Source organism: Rutilus rutilus (assembly GCF_951802725.1).
Source record: "Rutilus rutilus genome assembly, chromosome: 3".
Lineage (NCBI taxonomy): Eukaryota > Metazoa > Chordata > Actinopteri > Cypriniformes > Leuciscidae > Rutilus > Rutilus rutilus.
In genome coordinates, this window is record NC_140211.1 from 4364166 (window position 1) to 4384064 (window position 19899).

Sequence of the window (19899 nt, forward strand, 5' to 3'; positions counted from 1 at the left end):
AAGCACGTGGGGGCCATACAAACTACTGAGAACCATTTTGAGTTGCTGCAATGAAATTTCAGCAAAATTGACAAGCCTGCTGCATCATTTTTTCACTTAGATTTCCGGGGTGTCTTTGAATTCAATCCTTTGTAGGTTGATTATTTTCATTTCCATCAAACGATGTGGCATCCTTTCGTTCATAACACATTACCCAGTCCATATTAGTATAGATATCCAGCATGATATTTTTCCCCATTGAGATCTGATGTGTTTTCAAAGTGTTCCTTTAATTTTTTTGAGCAGTATAGAACTTACAGATTGGACAGGAAGGGCTTGCCTTTTACATAAATGCTAAAACAGCTTGATACTATGATTATATGAAGTTAATTTTTGCAGATTTACAAAAAGTCATTTTCATTGATTCATCTCTTGTCTTCTCTGCATTTGTTCACTGCCCACCAAAGACACGTTCCAGTTTCAGTTTAGCCAGACCAGCTTTCAGATAACTCAGAGCGTCTTTAGTCGCTTCTTCAGCTTCAGCGGTTCTCCTCATTTCCTCCAGCTCTCGGACCCAGTCTTTTTTCCCAGCCTCCCTCACTCTGGGGATGAAGAAGTCCAGATGCTGAAGAGTGAAGGCCGAGTCTGGCTTTAATGCGATCTGAGACAGATGCTTGATGTTCTTGTAAGCATTGAACAGCAGAATTGACTTTTGGTCCTCAATATCTTTCAGATCTTTGTCAAGATGATCCATTATAACTGAAAACCTTTTAGTTTGTTCTTGAACTTTTTCATATTTTTTATTAAATTCGTCAAATTCCATCACAATGTTTGAGGTGCTGATGATGTATTTCTTGTTTTCTTTGACGTGTTTGCTGTGGTGACACTTCCCTGTGCACACGGTACAGTAGCCGTTTTTCATGACTTCACATTTACTGGGATTCGAAACCCACCAGCAGTCAAACTCATGGCAGTTTTCCTCACAGACGGTGCAGGTCGTTGCCTTCCTGCTCTTCCATGAAGCGCTTTCAATGGGAACCTTCTCTTTGACAGTCTTTTTTACTCTAATGGTAAAGTTTGTCCGCCTGTCAATCTTTTCCTTGTTTTGTCTCATTGCCTGCTGGATCTGCAGTTTTTCAGACTTCTTTGATTCTTTCTCTTGAATTCGCAGATGTAAGTTGCAGATAAATGCTTCAAATTGAATGCGCTCTGTCAGGACATTTGAAGTCAACTCTAAACTTTTTCTGTTCTTTTCATCCAATGACTGAATGAAGTCCTTCATGCCGTCCATGCTGTCTTCCCAGGCGTCTCTTTGAGCACGAAGGTAACGTCTCTCACTGTGACGGGCGTCAGCCTGCCGGTTGTTGAATAAGAAATGAACAGGTTGGTTATTGCGGTTTCGTCTGCAGGGGATTCTAGCTTTATCAATGGCACTGAGGACGTTTTTGGGTGGCAGACCATCAGAGTGTGTGATTAGAAACACAATATTGTTCACAATGTCTTTTCCAAATAAAGACAGAACTGAACTGATAATGTAATTCTGTCTGTCCGAGAGACGATTCTTAGATGCTTGAATCACAAAACACACAGCATCTACCTCACGAACTCCATCATTACTCTGAAACAGTGTGGATAAATTCTCAGCAACTTCCAGATCTTTTTCCAGTCCTCTAGTGTCTCCGTATCCTGGAGTATCAATGATGGTGAGAGATATGGGGCTCTCTACAGAAAAGACCTCATACATGGTGATTTCAGAGGTTTGTGATTCTGATTGGTCTCTGGCTTCTTCTTCTGTGATTTCATACCATATTTCTTCCTCAAACTTCACTCCCAGTAAGTAGTTGACCATGGTGTTGATGATGGTCGTCTTTCCAGCGCCGGTCTCTCCAACCAGCAGAACAATTTTGTTTCTTTTACTTGTATCTTTGTTCCCATAAGTCCATTTTCGGACTTTTCCATGATCATCAAGCACTTTTCTCTCTGTATGCAGACGGTATCGTTTTGGAGGACCTCCATGAATAAGAGTTGGTCTGCGTGGTGGAAGTCTCGGCTTTCTGTAAAACAAGGAGGTAAATGTTTCTCATTTATGTAGCAAAAAAAATTAAAAAATAAATACACAGATATATTAGTAGCAATAGTAGTAGTAGCAAGTAGTAGCACTAGTAGTAGCAATAACTAGAAGTAGCAATAAATACACAGATGTATTATGTTACATATGTTAATATGAACATATTAATGTAACAACAATAGTTTAGGAATATTTAGTAAAAAAAAGAATATTTAGGATTTTTTTTTATCCATAATTTATTCAGATGATATTTAAATAATAATAATAAAAAAGGTCTGTGGTCTTTTCATGGCATGCTGTCATGTTACCATTTTTAAATTGTTGGATGCTAGAGTTTTTATATCAGTTAAGCCCAAAACCTACTTCTGTTATGATGCGAAAGTGAGTATATGCAAAAATGGCATGTAAGTTCGGGAAGTATACTTTTGGCTTCAGATGGTTCAGAGATAAGCACAACGCTAGTGCAGAAGAGTACAAATACATACTCCTCATACAACCTCGGATAGATAGACAGGATTGCGTTGAGTTTAGCTGATGCTATTGGGAAATCACTTTCTCCGAAAATAATAAAGCCTGATTGAATTATGCCTTTGCAACTGCACAGACTAATGGCGTCTCAGCGCACCCAACTGGGCAGGCCAATTTGCCTATGCAAGCTGACACTGAGTACCATTTCACGAGTTCACACTTACAAATAAGTTAGATAGAATAAATGGTATGCATATTTGGTGTGCTGTCCAGGGAGAGGGCTCTGAGCTCGGATATATGGCCCGAACCCAGAGTAAACGGTCTCTCAACATTGCATCGGGGACTGCAATCCTACAATGGCGTGTTATTAGCACATGATTGACCCAGCTTAAAGGGGGCAAAGAAGGCATTTCGAGCCTGGCCCAAGGACACCAGGCCCAATCACATCCACTCTGCAACAGGACAGTTTTTGCTTTGTTACTGGCAGGAAGTGGAGAGGGAGAGAAGAGCATATAACTGTGCCTTGGCTTAAGGATGACCTTACAGTAATTCAGCCAAAACTCAAGACATGATGCGGTAATAGTCAAGTCAAATCAAGTCACCTTCATTTATATAGCACTTTTAACAATATAGATTGTTTCAAAGTGCAGCTTTACAGTGATAAGAGGAAATTGAAGTAACAGAGATTGTTTTGGCTTTACAGCAGATGCAATTACTCTGTGCAGTTGCAACGATGTGATTCAATCAGGCTTCAGTATTTTTGGAGAAAGGGATTTCTGCATAGAAGCTCTGCCGGCTGTTAACCGCTGCAGCCTGTTGTGACTCCAGTTAGTGGCCTTTAAGAAGGGTTGCTTCAGTAGAGTAGTGGTTTATAGCAGCAGTCTGCTTTTTCTTTTGTCTTTACTGCTCTGGAATTCTCATATGGAACTGTGGTGCAATGTGAGTTATATTAATTTGGACTGTTTTGATTATATATTGCATGGTGTGTGTGTGAATTTTTATTTTGTTTTGCAATTAATGGTATGGTCGATTGTTTTTTATGTATTTAAATTTAGAAACCTGTGGACCTGACCGATATGTTCTAGCATTGGTGAAAATATATTTTTTTAATGGATGTTGATATAATGTGCTTTGGCCCTACTGTGGTGCTCCTTCTGCAAATCAGCAATATCATAAAAGCTTGGTTTCCCCATTCACAATTGCTGTTTCTGTGTCTTTTTTATTGATGTAAAACCACATCTTTATGACCACAACACACCAGAGACGTTTCAGGTGTGCACGCCAACATTGCCTCAGCGCCTCATGTAAAACGAGCGCAGAAAATGTAAAGGTGCCAAAGGAGCTTCTGTCTGCTTTCGCCCTCACTATATTCATTCTTGCACATGGAGATTCAACCGAGAACATTTCTACATTTTTATTTGTAACAAGTTCAATTTAAGAATGATAGAACTGTTGTGATTTATTTAATTTGACAACCAAAAAATGTTTTAACATTCAGTGTTTACTGAATTCAGCAAGTTTTTGAAACAGACCTTACAGTCTAACTGACGATTGCTGAAGAGTTGAAGAGAAAATATCCTGGGTCTGCCACTGAGTATATGCACACATTCAGGAGCACATCTCTCGCTTTCTCCAATTCATTCAAATTCATTTTATAATTCTAACAGGTCAAGAAATGTAATCAACAAGAACGTCAAGAAATGTAATCTTACCGCACTACATCTGTGTCAGATTTAAAGCGGACTAAAGTTTCAGACAGAAAGCACTACTCACCCGAAATTCATGATAATCGGCTGAATGAATGTGTCGACCTCACAGAAGACCTTCACTGTCACTCTTCAGTCGGCTTACAGCAAAACAATAAATTATTTGTAAAACACTGTATATTTTTTAAACTATTACTATATTTAGTACACACCAACGTCTGTGTCAAGTGTCTGGTTAAGTAAAAAGCTTTGAGGAAATGCCGGTTTATTTAACAAGCCTAACTGGCTGAAGTCCCTCCCAACAAAATGTGCCTTCAATGTAATTTAATATCTGATCAGTCTGAATATAATGACAGGAACAACATCTTTCATGTGCGTATGTTGTCATAGATGTACTTCATCTAGTCATTTATTCATAGTGGTAAATGGACTAAATGTATTAATTTGTCACAAAGAAGAAAAATCTATATTTAAGTGTTTTTAACAGGCGGTTTGGTTATGGGTTAGTTTCTCTTGGTTATGATTAGTTAAAGCATTTATTTTTATTTTTTTGTGATTATTAAATTATTATTATTATTATTATTATTGTAAATAAATCAGAAAAACTGACCTGACCTAACTTGTATGCCAAGAGATGTTTTGAGGATACACTACAAATGTTGGATATAAATGACTGATTCACACCACTGTTCAGTGATGCTGAAAATTAGAGAAAGAAACATTGTAACCTGAAGAGATTACACAGTAACAGAAAATAAGATGAAATGTGATAAATATATAGGAAGCAATATGAAAGAGATAAAGAAACAACATAAATGTATATATATATATGTTTGTTCTCTCAACCAATAAGTACCCAACTGCATAAATGAAGAAAGCCTGTTTACACTGAGCACAAACTATTCAGACCCTTATTTTATATTAACATTAGATAACTAAACAACAGCTACAGTATTGAATCATAGTTTTACCTGACCTGTAAGTGCCTGGTATAAAGTGTTTTAATACAATAACATAACGATATTGCAATAAAAGTATTGAAATTATTTTATGCAATGGTAAATGCTTTTGAACTCTACTTGAAGTCATGTCATGGAGAAAAAAAAAAAATGCAAAAGCACATGCAACAATGTTGTTTCAGTTTAAGATAAACAAACCCAGTGCCTCATTTAAATCATTGTGTTTTGGAAAAAAAACATAGTGTCACATAAAAACACACATGATATTCCTGATGAAGACATGGAATAATGAAAGCAAAACAAAACGCAACTGAAATATATCCAACTGCAGAAATAAAAGATCCCTGTTTACACTGACAACATCCTGGTCATAAGATCATCACACGAAAGAGTTTGATTACACCACAAGACGTTCCTGTAACTCAAACAGTAGATCATGCTGATAGAAATGCAAAGCCTGTGTGGTCAGTTCATGATCTGATGAAATGTGTTCCTTCAGTGCAATGTAAGCCACCTTGGATATAACAACTGCAAAATGTGTAAATGTAATTTAAATAATATTTTTTTGTGCTGTTGAAACAATTTTATTAAACATTTCTCAACCACTGTGTTAGTGCATGAATTGGAAAAGTCTTTGGAAGAAATACAGATTTGTATTGTTCACATTATATACCACAAAAAACACTATATATGGGTGTGAATCGTGAGCTTCATCACCAACAATTTGAAATGCATCACACTTTTATGTTGTCATCAATGACACGAATGAGAGTTAATTAAATAAATTTGAGCTAATTAAATGACTGAAGAATTACCAAAATTAAAAATAAACATATCCAGTATTAGAGTAACAGTGTGTTGTATTATTTGAGTTCTATGTGGTATATGGTTGTACTATTGTATATATCTGCACTTGATTATAGCCACCATATCCTTGACAGAATACAAGACCTTTAACAGTTTATTTTTTGCGGTGTTTTCTTTTGTTTGTTTTTCCACCATCACCATGGAAATACCTGCTGTTGCCCTGCTATGTCTGGAGCAGAAGGACCGACTCTGCATTCACCATCGGCCACCATTCCAAAGCCTCATCCCAAGATGGCCGCCGCCATTCCAAAGCCTCGTCCCAAGATGGCCGCCGTTTCAGAGCCTCGTCTGAAGATGGCCGCCGCCATTCCAGAGGTTTATCCCAAGATGGCCACCTCCATTTCAGAGCCTCGTCCCATCAAGGCCACCGCCACGCCTGAGCCCATTCTCATGAGAGAAACCCCAGAGACTGTTCTTTTCCTTGAGTCAGCTCTGGTGAATGAAGCACTGACTATTGTGGCCACGGCCATGTTGTGTGTGTGTGGGCTGCACACACATCTCCCTCAGCCAAGATGGCCGTCGCCACGCCCGATCCAGAGTCTTCGGCCAAGATGGCCACCACTGCGCCTGAGAATTCTCGCGCAGATCCCTGAGCCCTCTTCAGCCCATAAGCCAGCTCCAGACCCTTACGAAAAAGAAGTTTATTCAAGTGTGCTATTAGTATACTTCTTTTAAACTAAAAATAAGAAAGTATACTTTCAGTCTACTTTTTATATACTTCTCAGAAATATACTTTATGTACTTCTCAGAAATATACTTCAAATTCCACTTAAGTATACTTGACTTATACTGACAGAAAAGTCCAAGTATATTTGGCCTCTACTTGTTGATCGAGATATACTTTAAAGTATAATTAAGTATTCTAAGTATTCTTGGCTTGTACTTGTGTTTACTATTTTTATCGAGTAGCTTATTAAATACTTTTTTAAAAACATAATATTACACACTGTCGTATAAACTAACATGTTCAGCTTTATATAGTAACAAACTTTCGGGTGGAATAGTTTATAGAGTAAATAAAATAAGCATGGGAAATAAGTTTATTCAAGTGTTCTATTAGTATACTTCTTTTCAACTAAAAAGAAGAAAGCATACTTTCAGTCTACATTTTATATACTTCTCAAAAATATACTTAATTACACTTAAGTGTACTTGGCTTATACTGAAAGAAAAGTCCAAGTATATTTGGCCTATACTTGTACTCAATCTTTTGATCGAGATATACTTAACAGTTTAATTATTCAAAGTATACTTGGCTTGTAGTTGTGTTAACTCTTTTGATCGAGTAGCCTATTAAATATACTTTTTTTTTACATCGGTTTTCATATACAGTCTTATGAAACTTTGTTTGAAAATATTGATTAAAATATTGATATAAACAGATATGTTTCTAATTCTGCATATCTGAATTTTTGTGTAGGCTAGTCCACAGGTGTACATAGGAATTTACTTTAATTCAACTTTTCCCCACCATTGACTGAATTTTCCAGCTATCCATGTTTTCACTGGTATACGGTAGGGGGCGCTATGACACATCTTCTAGTACACAATCTCCGGATCAAAACACAGGAGAAGAAGAAGCTGAAACAAGTGATAGAAGATTGCTCACTCAAATGTAAAATAATGTGATCATCAAACATTAAACAGCTTGTAAATCAAAACTGCTTAATGTTTCCAAATGAAATCATAACCCATTAAGAGAAAACGACTGAAGCTGTGGGGGTGTTGGACTCGATCTACTCCATCTGTGTTTGATCATCGTTCTGAATCTGATCAAGGCATAGTCTTAGACAAAAATGTGATTTTCTCAACAATTTTGTTTAAAATGTTGCCTTTCTTCATGAAACTTACCGACATTCAAGTGTTGATAAAAAAGGATGCATGAAGCTAATAAAAGGTTTTTAAAATTAAAGTATAGTTAAAGGTATTTTTCAAGTATAAAAAACAACATTTGAACATAGTAGTATAGGCCTACTGCAAGTGCAAAAATTGTATATAAATAGTAAACTATAAGTATAATGTTAAGTTCACTTAAAGAAAACTTGTAGTATAAAACTACTAAACTAGTAGTTTACTGAGAGTACACTAAAAGAAAACTTTCTAATATACTTGTGGTATAAAACTACTAAACTAGTAGTTTACTGAGAGTACATTAAAAGAGCAAAAATAATATATAAATGGTAAACTATAAGTATGATGTTAAGTTCACTTAAAGAAAACTTGTAGTATAAAACTACTAAACTAGTAGTTTACTGAGAGTACACCTCAAAGTTGCTACAAGTATTAAAATAGTAAACTACTAGTATACTCATAAGTTCACTTGCAGTACAAATGAGAAACATAATTATGAACTAGTTGTGCACTTAAAGTTTACTACTGTTACACTTATAGTACACTTAAAGATATACTTTTATATACTTCAAGTGGGCCAATTTAGTCCCAAGCGGTATTAACCCTCTGATGGTCTTCGGTCACTTCTGACCGAATAATTTTCTGTTTTGAATTTTTAAAAATCACAGCTTCATCGGAAGGTTATGATACTTGGTGACTTTTCTGGGATTAGGTATGTGAATACAAAAAAAAATTGAGGTCATGATCCGAGCATGCTAAGTGGCCGTAAAAAAAATAGTCCCTTTCGTGGTCTTCGGTCAAAAATGACCGACCCATAGGAAATGAATGGGAAATTTACAAAAACGCAAAAATTCTCTGAACTTTTGACTGTACAATCTACAAATCGGCCACGATTCTAAAAAAAAGTACACCGCAGTAAAGGGGTGACACTCTACAAAAAATTCACACCCACCCACACACACACACATACAAACACACTTTTATACACATACACACCAATAAATTCAGACTACAAAAATCTGTTTTGAATTTTTAAAAATCACGGCTTCATCGGAATATTACGAAACTTGGTGACTTTTCTGGCATTAGGTATGTGAACATACAAAAAAATTGAGTTCATGATCCGAGCATGCTAAGTGGTCGTAAAAAAATTAGTCATGATTTTGGTCTTCGGTCAAAATTACCCCCATAGGAAATGAATGGGAAATTGACAAAAACACAAAAATTCTCTACAAATCAGCTACGATGCAGAAAAAAAGTGCTCAGCAATGAAGGGGTGAAGCTCTAAAACATCAAGAGTGAAAAACATAACATAATTAATAATTATAATTAATATATGTATATATAATTAATATAATAATTATTAAAATTATTAAAATAATAATTAATAAAGTGTTATAAACCTTGGCAAAAAGTATTATTTGAGAATTTCTAAAAAAAATACATTCAATCCACATCTTAAAAGTAAGTAATTTGGTCTAAAAACAACTAGAATTCACAAACATCTCCATTTAGAGCTATACAGGCATCTAGTGGTAAACCCATGCAATAACATGTTTTATTTAATTTTATGTTTAATAAATTGATTAATTTTTTTTATTTTTATTTTTTTTTCTGAAAGCCTAGTCTCTATTTTACCCGAAAATACTGCATAGATTTAAAAAAAAAAAAAAAAAGAAATTATCATTATTTTCAATGGCAAAAAATGGACTATAAATATTGCATAAATATTAATAAGTTCAATCAAATTGTCTCACAATTCTAAATTAAAAAGAATAAATATTATAGAACAAAAATAAATTGCATTGGTTTTTACTGGGATGGAGGAAGTTTCATTTTTAGGTGTCCGGTCATTTATGACCGGGAAGGCCCCCAGTGTGACTGCTAAACGAAGACCATCAGAGGGTTAAAATAGTACACTTACAAGTTTACTACTAGTACATGTTGACATTAGAATACTTACTACATAAAGAATACTTAAAAATATACTTGAACATTACTCAAGTATACTTCATAAAATTAACTTGAAGTATACTTTTTTTTCGTAAGGGGAGGCCGGCTAGCCCTGGCCCCCCGTTGCGTGATATCTCTGCGCCCAAGTAGCAGTGCTTCACCTGTGATTCACCCCAATATAGTTTCAAGTCAATATCTGCCTAGGAAATCACCTAGTGTTAATCTGCATTGCTATTTATACTAGTTGTGAATACGCAGGCCACAATAAGTAATTCGTTTTTTTTATTTTTTTTTATGTTTTGATCACTTTTACTCTCGATATGCTAGCTGGCAACAAGGGATTCCATTCATTATGCTAAGCTAAGCTAGCGGTTGGATATCTTCCAATTTTTTTCTCTATAGTGTTGATATGGCAACTAGTAAATGTACCAATTTTCGTCATGCTAGCATGTATGGAAGTATTTAAAACAAGTGTGTTACAACTTGCCCCATGCTACGTTGTGCCCCGCGTTCCCTTACAATAATACATTTCATTTTTTTAAGGAGCTTGTTTTATATGCTGCTAAGAAGACACCCCAGAAGATGGGTCAAGTATACAGTAGCTCCATCATTGTTCAAAGTCAAAAAAGATAATACTTTATGATCCTAGTTTTAATAAATAAATAAAAATAAAAAATAAAATCAAGGGAATTTCTCTGGCATTTCTTTCTTTTTGCTGAATCGAAAATGCACCGAACCGCGTCAACCCTGTATTGTATTGAACCAAACCGTGAATTTTGTGAACCGTTACACCCCAATACACACAATGTTTATTTGCTCATTGTACAGGTGAAATAAGTAAAGTAGTAAAACAATTACATTTTAGTTGTATTTTTTCAGTAGCCATTTGTTACATTATTAAATTAAACCCATGAAATAACCTGGGGTGCCTTACTTAAGACACAATACCTAATACTGTATCCCTAATAAGAAGAGAGTTAGTTCTCTTCTTTAGAGTTAGTTAGTTAGTTAGAAGAGAGTTAGTTCCTGAAGGAACAGCAGCACTAATCCATTTATACAAAACATGCAAAACTAAGAGAACGAAAATAAATGTAGAGCTTCTCAAAATAAGTATAGAGAAAGTGAAAGTCAGGACCATAAAGCCTGTTACACTCCTCATAAAACCTCTACAACCTCTGTCTGGATTCATGTGGTAAGTGTCACAATTGCTTATTACTTGCCAGATGTCTAAATATTTTGCAATATTAAATACTTTAGATAGATTTTGATTACTTCATAAATAAACAACACTGATAATTCATACTAGTGAATATATATTTTAAATACATTTTTATGGATCCATGGACATACCCGTCCCATGTACATAAAGATAAGAAATACTTCGCTTAGGATGATAAGTCAGATAATTGGCAGAGGTAATTTTACACCAGTGAGGACATATTTATGAATAAAGACATTGATTTTAACCAATAAAATAATTTATTTTAGTAAAAACTACACAGTGGTACCTTTAAGTAAGTCCAACTAATAGATTTTACAGTGTAGGTGGTGAAATGTTTTTTAGTATTTAACAAATACATTTAATTTAGACAAGCCAGTAGATGACAAATAGTTTTCAAGTGTGCTACTGATGTGTAATGTTTCTGTAATAATGGCAAGTCAACGTCGGAGCAAAATTGCGCAAGATTATGAATGATTACAAAAGATGTGAATTCGTTTTACAGGAAGTTTTAACATAATACTTGCATTCTTTGATATGTTTTTTACACTGTATACAATGTGCTCCTGACAAGTAATCAATGTAAAATATTTTTTGTTTTTTTGGAGTATTAGTGCTAATAAAACATATACACAACTTCCCCCGGTGCCTTAATGAAAGCAGGAAACCGGAAGAACTGATGCATTTATGTGATGATATTTGAAGTGAGGAAAACAAATGAGAAATTTACTTGTGCACAATGGCTCAATGTCTACTACTAATGAATTAAATAAAGAACAAAGTAAAGGGGGAGTCAAGAGCAAAAGAAAAAAAAAAAGAGCAGAATTAACAGATGAGATTATGATGTGCAGAGACCCTGATTCCCAGTTAGCTGGCAACATGTCCAGCTCACAGCTGTATTAATCTGGTTTAAAACAATGAGGATCTCAAAACTAAATTCACAAAATACAGTTAAAAAGCAGAAAATAATACGCAAAATATCAAGCAGGGCTGAGTTTCCCGATAACGTTGTCTCTTAGCGCGCTACGAAGACTCTTAAGGTATAACTTAACTGAAGGTATACCATTTCTAGGCGTGTTCCCCGAACCATACCTTAGGAAGCTGCTAGAGATATACCTTCTTACGTGCGACGTTACCAGGTGCTGTCCGTGGCGATGCTGCTGAATTGTTTGATATCGATGGCTCGAGAATCAATTATTCTCTCGTGCAGGGGCTGTTTATGTGAGAAAGCGGTGTTCTTTATAAATGAAGCACTTCAGAAATAGTTGAAATTGCATTTATTAGGACTCACGGGATATTATAAAAAATAACCCAAACTGTAATAGCCTATAATAGCCTTGCCTACATATTTTAAAATTGTATCATATATTGTTGCCATAATAACCATTTCAATTATTTATGTGCTTTCTTCTCTTTCCCATTTTTGTTCACTGAGGTGGAGCTGTGATGAAATATTGTTCTTGTAAATACTTTCCAGCATTTCAGTAATAAAAGTGTACGTCACGTACGGTGCTCGGCAGTGATCAAAAAGGATTTAAACAGTGGATTTTGAATCTCTTCTTGTAAACTCAAAGATGTGGATTCAGACGGAAATTAAATTACCACACGACCTGTTTGTCAAAAAACAGAAGGTACTAATTTGGCCAGGGATTTTTACACAGGTTGGGTGAGGAAAAAACACTGATATTATGGATTATGGACGGCACTAAAATAACCGACTTACTGTACGAGCCCATGAGAAACAATATTAGCGTCCGAATAGTACTTAACTGACAGTAGCCTATATGCTTTCACTGGCATTTAAAAGCGCTCTTTAATTAAAATAAATGTATAAAATTTATATATAATAATATAATTAAAATTATATTAACAATCAGTGTAATGACAATTTTATTCTTTGCATGAAAACACTCGAATTAGCCTAACTGAACACTGTCTCGGTGTATTAAAAAATCTGAATTATATTCATATAGACCTGCAACAGTGATAAGGTAAAGCTAAGAGTGGTCCAGCTTCCGAAAGTATGACTTAGCCTACAGAAGGTGTACTTAACTAAGAACTTTTTGGGAAACATGTATTAACGATAAGGTACAGCTTAAGGTGTAACTTAAGAACGACGTAGAATTAAGAAGGTTTGGGGAAACCCAGCCATGGAGTCTTTTAATGATTATAGTATCTCTGTGATTCTACAGCATGACATCCAGCAATGTTTCAGTAATCAGTTATTGTGAAGAATTGATTATTTAGATTTTTGATGAACTTTGATTTTAGAACTTTGATTTTAACGTGTAAAGCTATTCATGGGACGGCCCCTGCTTATCTCTGCAGTTTAGTCACCGCTCATACTCCAACTCGCTCTCTGCGCTCTTCCAGGTCATGCATCCCCCAGCAGCCTCGATATAAATTAAAGTCTATGGGTGGTCGAGCATTCTCGGTCTCAGCGCCACGTCTATGGAATGCTCTACCACCGGAAATTAGAGACTCTCCAACATTGGATTGTTTTAAGAATTCTTTAAAGACACACCTTTTTAGAGCTGCTTACAGTAACTGAATGTGATTATTCTATTGTATTTTATTGTTGTTATTTCTCTTTCAGTGGCGGTTCTACATTGAATTACACCCTGGGCAGTGTAATAACTGACCTTGTAACAGTTTTGTTGCAAAGAACAATATTATGGTGAAATTAGATCTCGTGTTTGAGTTAAAACCGAATTATTGTTAAGCATAGCAAGAATCATAGCAAAAAGGCTAACAAATAAGAGTTATACCCACCAATTAATATTGCCCCTTCATTCATGACATGGATACCGTAATCATACAGAGAAAACATAGTTGCATACCTTTATCTTTCGCTCGTTTCTAAATTGGGCACCTGATGGCTTTGACCTTTCTTGTCCATCTCTTATTTGACCAAGTAATCGTTTTGTATTACCTATTTTTATTAGCCATTCAGACCATTCAGAAAAACAAAAATGTGCAGGAAATATAGAGGCCCGTATTTATAATATTATGAATGAAATGTGCGTTATTTGGAAGAAAGTCGAGGTGTGACTGACTTTGATAACTATATGGATCCCCCCAACTGAAATAAGAGGTTGACATGAGATCAGATCCAGATGGATTAGGCTGTGATAAAGCATTCCTGTTTATTTATTTTTATTGAATGTTAATGTTACGTGGAACAAAATGCTTTCTCTGTATTCAGGTTTGACAAAACAATGCAAAAACGTGTACACTTCACATCAAATTTCTTTTTTTTTCTTTTTTTATTAACCTTGACAAAAAGTATTATTTGAGAATTTCAAAAAAATACATTCAAATCCACATCTTAAAAGTAAGTAATTTTGTTCAAAAACTACTAGAGAATTCACAAGCCTCTCCATCGAGAGCTATACAGGCATCTAGTGGTAACACCATGAAATTACATGTTTTATTTTAACAGATGGCGCTAATCTGTTTCCAAAAATTGGATTTAAAAGGCCTAGTCTCTAAATTAATCTGAAATACTGCATTAATTGAAAAATATTTCAATGGCAAAAAATAACCATACTTATTGCATAACTATAAATAAGTACCATCAAATCCTCTCAAATACAAAATAAAATATATTATTGAACAAAAATATATTACATTGGTTTTTCTGGGGTGGAGGAAGTTTCATTTTCAGGTGTCTGGTCACTTATGACCGTGAAGATAACAAGTTGATTTCCAAACAAGGAACACCAGAGGGGATCAGTGTAAGTCTCCTACTTGTTACCATTGTACCAAATGTAAAAAAAAAAAATATTAATAATAGCAAGCATGTAATTCTACAATATGAAGTAACCCGATTATCATTTTCAACCAAAATCCAACATCCGACCGACATCTTGTGCCTGCTGGGTGGGGTTTGCTCTATCTAATCTGGTGTTGTCACTGTGGAATGTCATGTTAAGAGGATAATGAATGAGCAGATATTTATTAATTTTCAGTATATTTTTGTGCATGTTAATACACTCATTGTTTGTCCTGTTTCTTTGTCGGATCTTCTTCTTGTAATTTGTTGTATTGTATTAATTCTTTAATAATATTTCATTACATTTATATAGTGGTTTTCTCTGCTCTCAAAGTGCTATGAATGAATGAATGAGGCATTTATATAGCGCTTTCATATGTACTACTGTACACCCAAATCGCTTTACAATCATATCCGGGGATCTCTCCTCAACACCACCACTTGGATGATGCGATGGCAGCCACAGTACAACGGCGCCAGTGCGCTCCACTACAGGTGGAGAGAAGAGAGAGTGATAGAGCCAATTCAGTGGATGGGGATTATTAGGAGGCCATGACACCGGGGTTACACCCCTACTCTTTACGAGGAGTGCCATGGGATTTTTAATGACCACAGAGAGTCAGGACCTCGGTTTAACGTCTCATCTGAAGGATCCTACGTGGAAGGGGGAATCTCCTCAACCACCATCAATGTGCAGCATCCACCTGGAACGCCCACCACACACCAGCTTACTGGTGGAGACGAGACAGAATGATGAAGCCAATCAGTATATATACAGACCCTTTCCAAAAAATTAGAATATCATGGAAAAGGTGATTTATTTCCATAATTCCATTCAAAACGTTAAACTTCCATAGATTATAGATTCAGGGCCCACAACTTAAACGATTTCAAGTATTTAGTTGTTTATTTGTACATAATTTGGGCTTCCAGCTCATAAAACCCACGAAAGCAGGATTTCAAAAAATGTGATTATTACATGAAATCACACAGTAATTTACACAGTCACTGAACCAGGTTTTGGTTATTTTGGCAGTGAGGGCAGGTGCAAATCCTTTTTGAAGAAACAAAAGCAACAGTTCCTGGAGGTGAAGCTGAGAAAACAGGAGAAAAAGCAGGAGGAGCAACAGTTGAAGCAGGAGGAGCAGTGGCAGGAGCTTTAGTGTCAGGAGGAGCAGGGTCATCAGTGTCTGCCGGTGCTGTCGGAGCTGCAGCTCTTGTAGGAGCCGTTGGTGGAGGAGTCACTGGATGGAAAGCTGCAGAAGAAGCGGATTCAGTGTATGACACAATGACCAAAGCTGCAAAGCTGAACTACGAGAATGCAACAGTTGTGGTTGAGAACATACACAATTTTTTTGCTAATGCTTTCAGTAAAACACAAACTGAAGAAAATAAAAAATAATATTTTGAACTCGTGTGTATTCGGTGACCTGATCAGAACCAAATCTTCAGTTGTGTTTATGATTAGCCACATTAACAGGTGTGAAAAACTGTTTCGTGTAAACCAAAAAATTATATTCTGATTCATTTTAACTTTTATTTGAAATCATGAAATGTTTGATTCTTTATTCTAAGCTTGTTATTATTTTTCGTGACCAAAGAAAGAGATTTTCTTTTCATATAGTTTCACATTATATGAGCTGTAGCATTATTTGTTTGTATATTTAATGCACGTTTGAATATGAATACAGTTTCCTGGTGTACATGTAAGAATGCAGATATGAGCTGAATTTCTAGTGATCATAAACAATGCACATGATAACTGAGAATAAAAATGCCTTTAAAATGATACTCTGTAGTCTGTATTTACTGTATAGTTTCAGGTATTTAAAGCATAACTTGTTGCATTTGAGGGATGTGTACAGTACATGAGTTCTAGGTTCACGTCTATGCAACTGTCATTGGCATAGGAGTAAAGCCATGAGTACAGACAACTGGAGTCACTCCTAATGCACAAATTACCAAACTCTTTGTTGAAGTGAAGCCGTGTTTAGCTGCAGTGTGCATGAATCTCTTCTAAGATATCATATATGCATCGTAAACCTTCTGGACTGGAGTTCAACGGTCTTGCTTTATGGTCATAATGACTGTTTGATTACTTTTATAGTTACTTGTAAATGTAATTAGGCTTTCTGCCTACAATGTGAAGTTTAAAACATTGCATATGCGAATAAACTTAATTTAAGCATCCAACCTTAGGACTGTCTATTTGTCCATTTGGGGGGGGGGGGGGGGGGTTGGGGGGGGGGGGGGTTAGCTAGAGGAGAGATGTCCTAGACAACAACAACGACTAACGTTAGAATTATATTATCTTGAATTTTGATATGGCCGACACACGACCAAAGAGACGGCGTTCCGATGAACAAATAGCAAAGAAGAGGGAAAAGGAGAAGGAAAGCGCGAAGTCCTGAATTTACATCGGAAAAGCCTGTTTCAGGAAGCACGGAAGGGAGGAGGAGGGGACGGGATGAGGAGGAGGGAGGGTCGAGCTAGCCTCCGTTTTGTTTGACAATACTTCAAACGTCATCAAGTAGTGACGTCACCCAGCATCACTTAAAGCAATAATTACCTTTAAGATAATTTAGAAAATAATATCTGGAGCATTTTTTGTTTGTTAAATTAAAGTTTTCGTTTTTTAGAGGGACGACCAAGTGGCTAGCGACCGACAGTGAGTTAACCACATGTTTGATCAGTTTAGCCTCTCAAATCATCACTTGACTTGCCTACAAAAAAATCCATAGATATAAAACACTTCAAGGATAGTTTCAATGTTTAGTCTGTTATTACCACAGTGAAAAGGCTTTATTAACACGCTGAGACAAGCTGCTGCTGCTCGCTATACGGCGCTCGCACACAAAACAGGCTATACCATCTAAACAACTCAAATAAAACACAGGTTGTCTTCCCTTACACTTCTCCGCAAAACAAAGAGTTCACATCAACGGTAGCAACAGATATGAGGCAAGCTGCATTTTATTTATCATCAGCTAATTTTAAGATCAAAGACAGCAATAGGAGAAAGAGTGGCGTAAGCACTGGAAAGTCTCTCTACTTCTAATGAAGATGACTGTGTTTAGAGCATCTGCAACTTACTGATTTTTTATATAAAATATAAAAAGAAGAAGCCTAAAACAGACCCGTGTGAGCGATGACGTGAAAATTGCGGCCCCAGAGGCTTTAATAAGTCGGGGCCCGTCGGGCTTAAATGCAGGGCTCTAAGTTCAGTGATGTTTCATTTCTGTTTTAGAAAAGTTATCAATTTAGTTCATTTATACATACAGCCGCTCTATGTCATCGTCCAGCTCAGTTCAGTTGTCATATAATGGTGTCAATACAGGCAGATCAATATTGATGAATATTAAATGTCCCCAACTAAGCAAGCCAAAGCGGCGACAGTGGCAAAACCCCAAACTCCAGCCTGTGGCTAATGTGTACAAAAAAATACAAATAAAAAAAAAACCTCAAGTAAACCTGCAAATGTCAGTTGTTAATGAGTCTAAATCATGCACTGTGTAGTTGTAATCAAATTATTAAAATGGAAGTTTTTCAATGTTTTTGAAGCATTGTTATCATCTTCCCTCTTTTGCAATACCTACAAATTATTTAAAGAAGCACATTGTCCAGCACAGCAGTAAAAGCATTAATGTCAGCATGTATTTGAGACTGAAATTTCACAAGAGATTTGATCATTATGAAATTCAAGGCATCATCATCATCATCATCATCATCACTTTCCCTTCTGGTTGAGACACTTCCCTTCAGTGGCACTTCCCTTTTGCTGATAATATTAGACGTCCAGTTAGATGCACATTCGAGGACTAATATTTGAGCACAAAACCTGTTAAATCCATTATCAACACATTATGTTAAATTGTTGAAATGTTAACTAAAAATCTCAGGGGGAACTTCAAATAAATATTTTAGGTCAAAGGGGTTCAGCTGACAATAAAGTTTGGATTAAGATTTTATAAACTTTATGACTTTCTGTAAAGTGCAATACAAATCAATTTGACTTGACTCAATACCAATGTATTTGACTAAATACTGTGTTTGGCACTGAATGATTACCATTGTATTATTTGGGTGGTACTCTGGGATCTATTTTATTTTCAATTTATATAAATGACCTAGTTCATGAAACAGACACAGCAATTAGACACAGTTTGTTTGTAATCTGTTTATGTGAAACTTTTTGTGCTGTCATTTTGGTCAGGACTCCCTGGTAGAAGAGATTTAAATCTCAATGGGATTATTCCTGGTAAAATAAAGGATACATAATTTACACAATTATTTGCAATATTGACACCCCCAACTTTTGATTTTAATATATTAGTAAATGTTGAATTTACATTTATGCATTTGGCAGACACTTTTAACCAAAGCGACTTACATTACATTTCAAGATACACATTTACATTCTTATCAGTTCTTGCTTTCCCTGGGAATCGAACCCAAGACCTCAGCATTGCAAGCGCTGATGCTCTACTGTTTGAACTACAGGAAAGCACTTTAAGTTTATTAAAGATGAACAAACTTAATTTAGAAGTATTTAGCACTGTTAGTTCATGTGCACTATGTAGTTAACCAATGTCAACAACTGGAACATTATTGCAAAGTGTTACAGAATTTCCTGAAGGCAGAATCTCAAAGATGCAAAAACATCCTCTAAGTTTTGCTTACTTGCAAGAATCGTGTTTGTGATGAGTTTCCAAGAAACGGGCGCATCTCTACTCCTCCCTCTTTTCCACGCAATAAAAATCAGTCAAATGAGCATCTCGAACACTTTCTGAACTCCAGCTCAGACTCAACAAGACTCTTTCATTTCCACGAGCTCAAGAACGGCACACAGGTAAATCTATATATACTGTACACATGTAAATCATAGTTCAGATGCTGAAGATCATCTTAATAATGCATCTACTTTAATCTGTTGTCATCAAAAGAGTGGCTGGGGTTATCCACCAAAATAAAAGCTTAATATAATAATAATAAAAAATAATAGTAATTTATTATAATAAATAAAAATATTTTAAAAAATAAGAAATTTTAATGTG

At 35.7% G+C, this 19899-nt stretch overlaps 1 protein-coding gene across 1 annotated transcript; it reads right to left on the reverse strand.

The window, feature by feature from the left end:
• Positions 1–279: 279 nt before the first annotated feature.
• Positions 280–4462, reverse strand: LOC311287555 (uncharacterized protein). Its single transcript, XM_084404450.1, has 2 exons — positions 4289–4462; positions 280–2033 (listed from the first exon to the last, which is right to left on the reverse strand). Exons 1-2 carry the CDS (start codon positions 4297–4299, stop codon positions 431–433), a joined length of 1614 nt encoding a protein of 537 aa, XP_084260576.1. The 5' UTR covers positions 4300–4462; the 3' UTR covers positions 280–430.
• Between the last annotated feature and the right edge of the window lie 15437 nt (positions 4463–19899).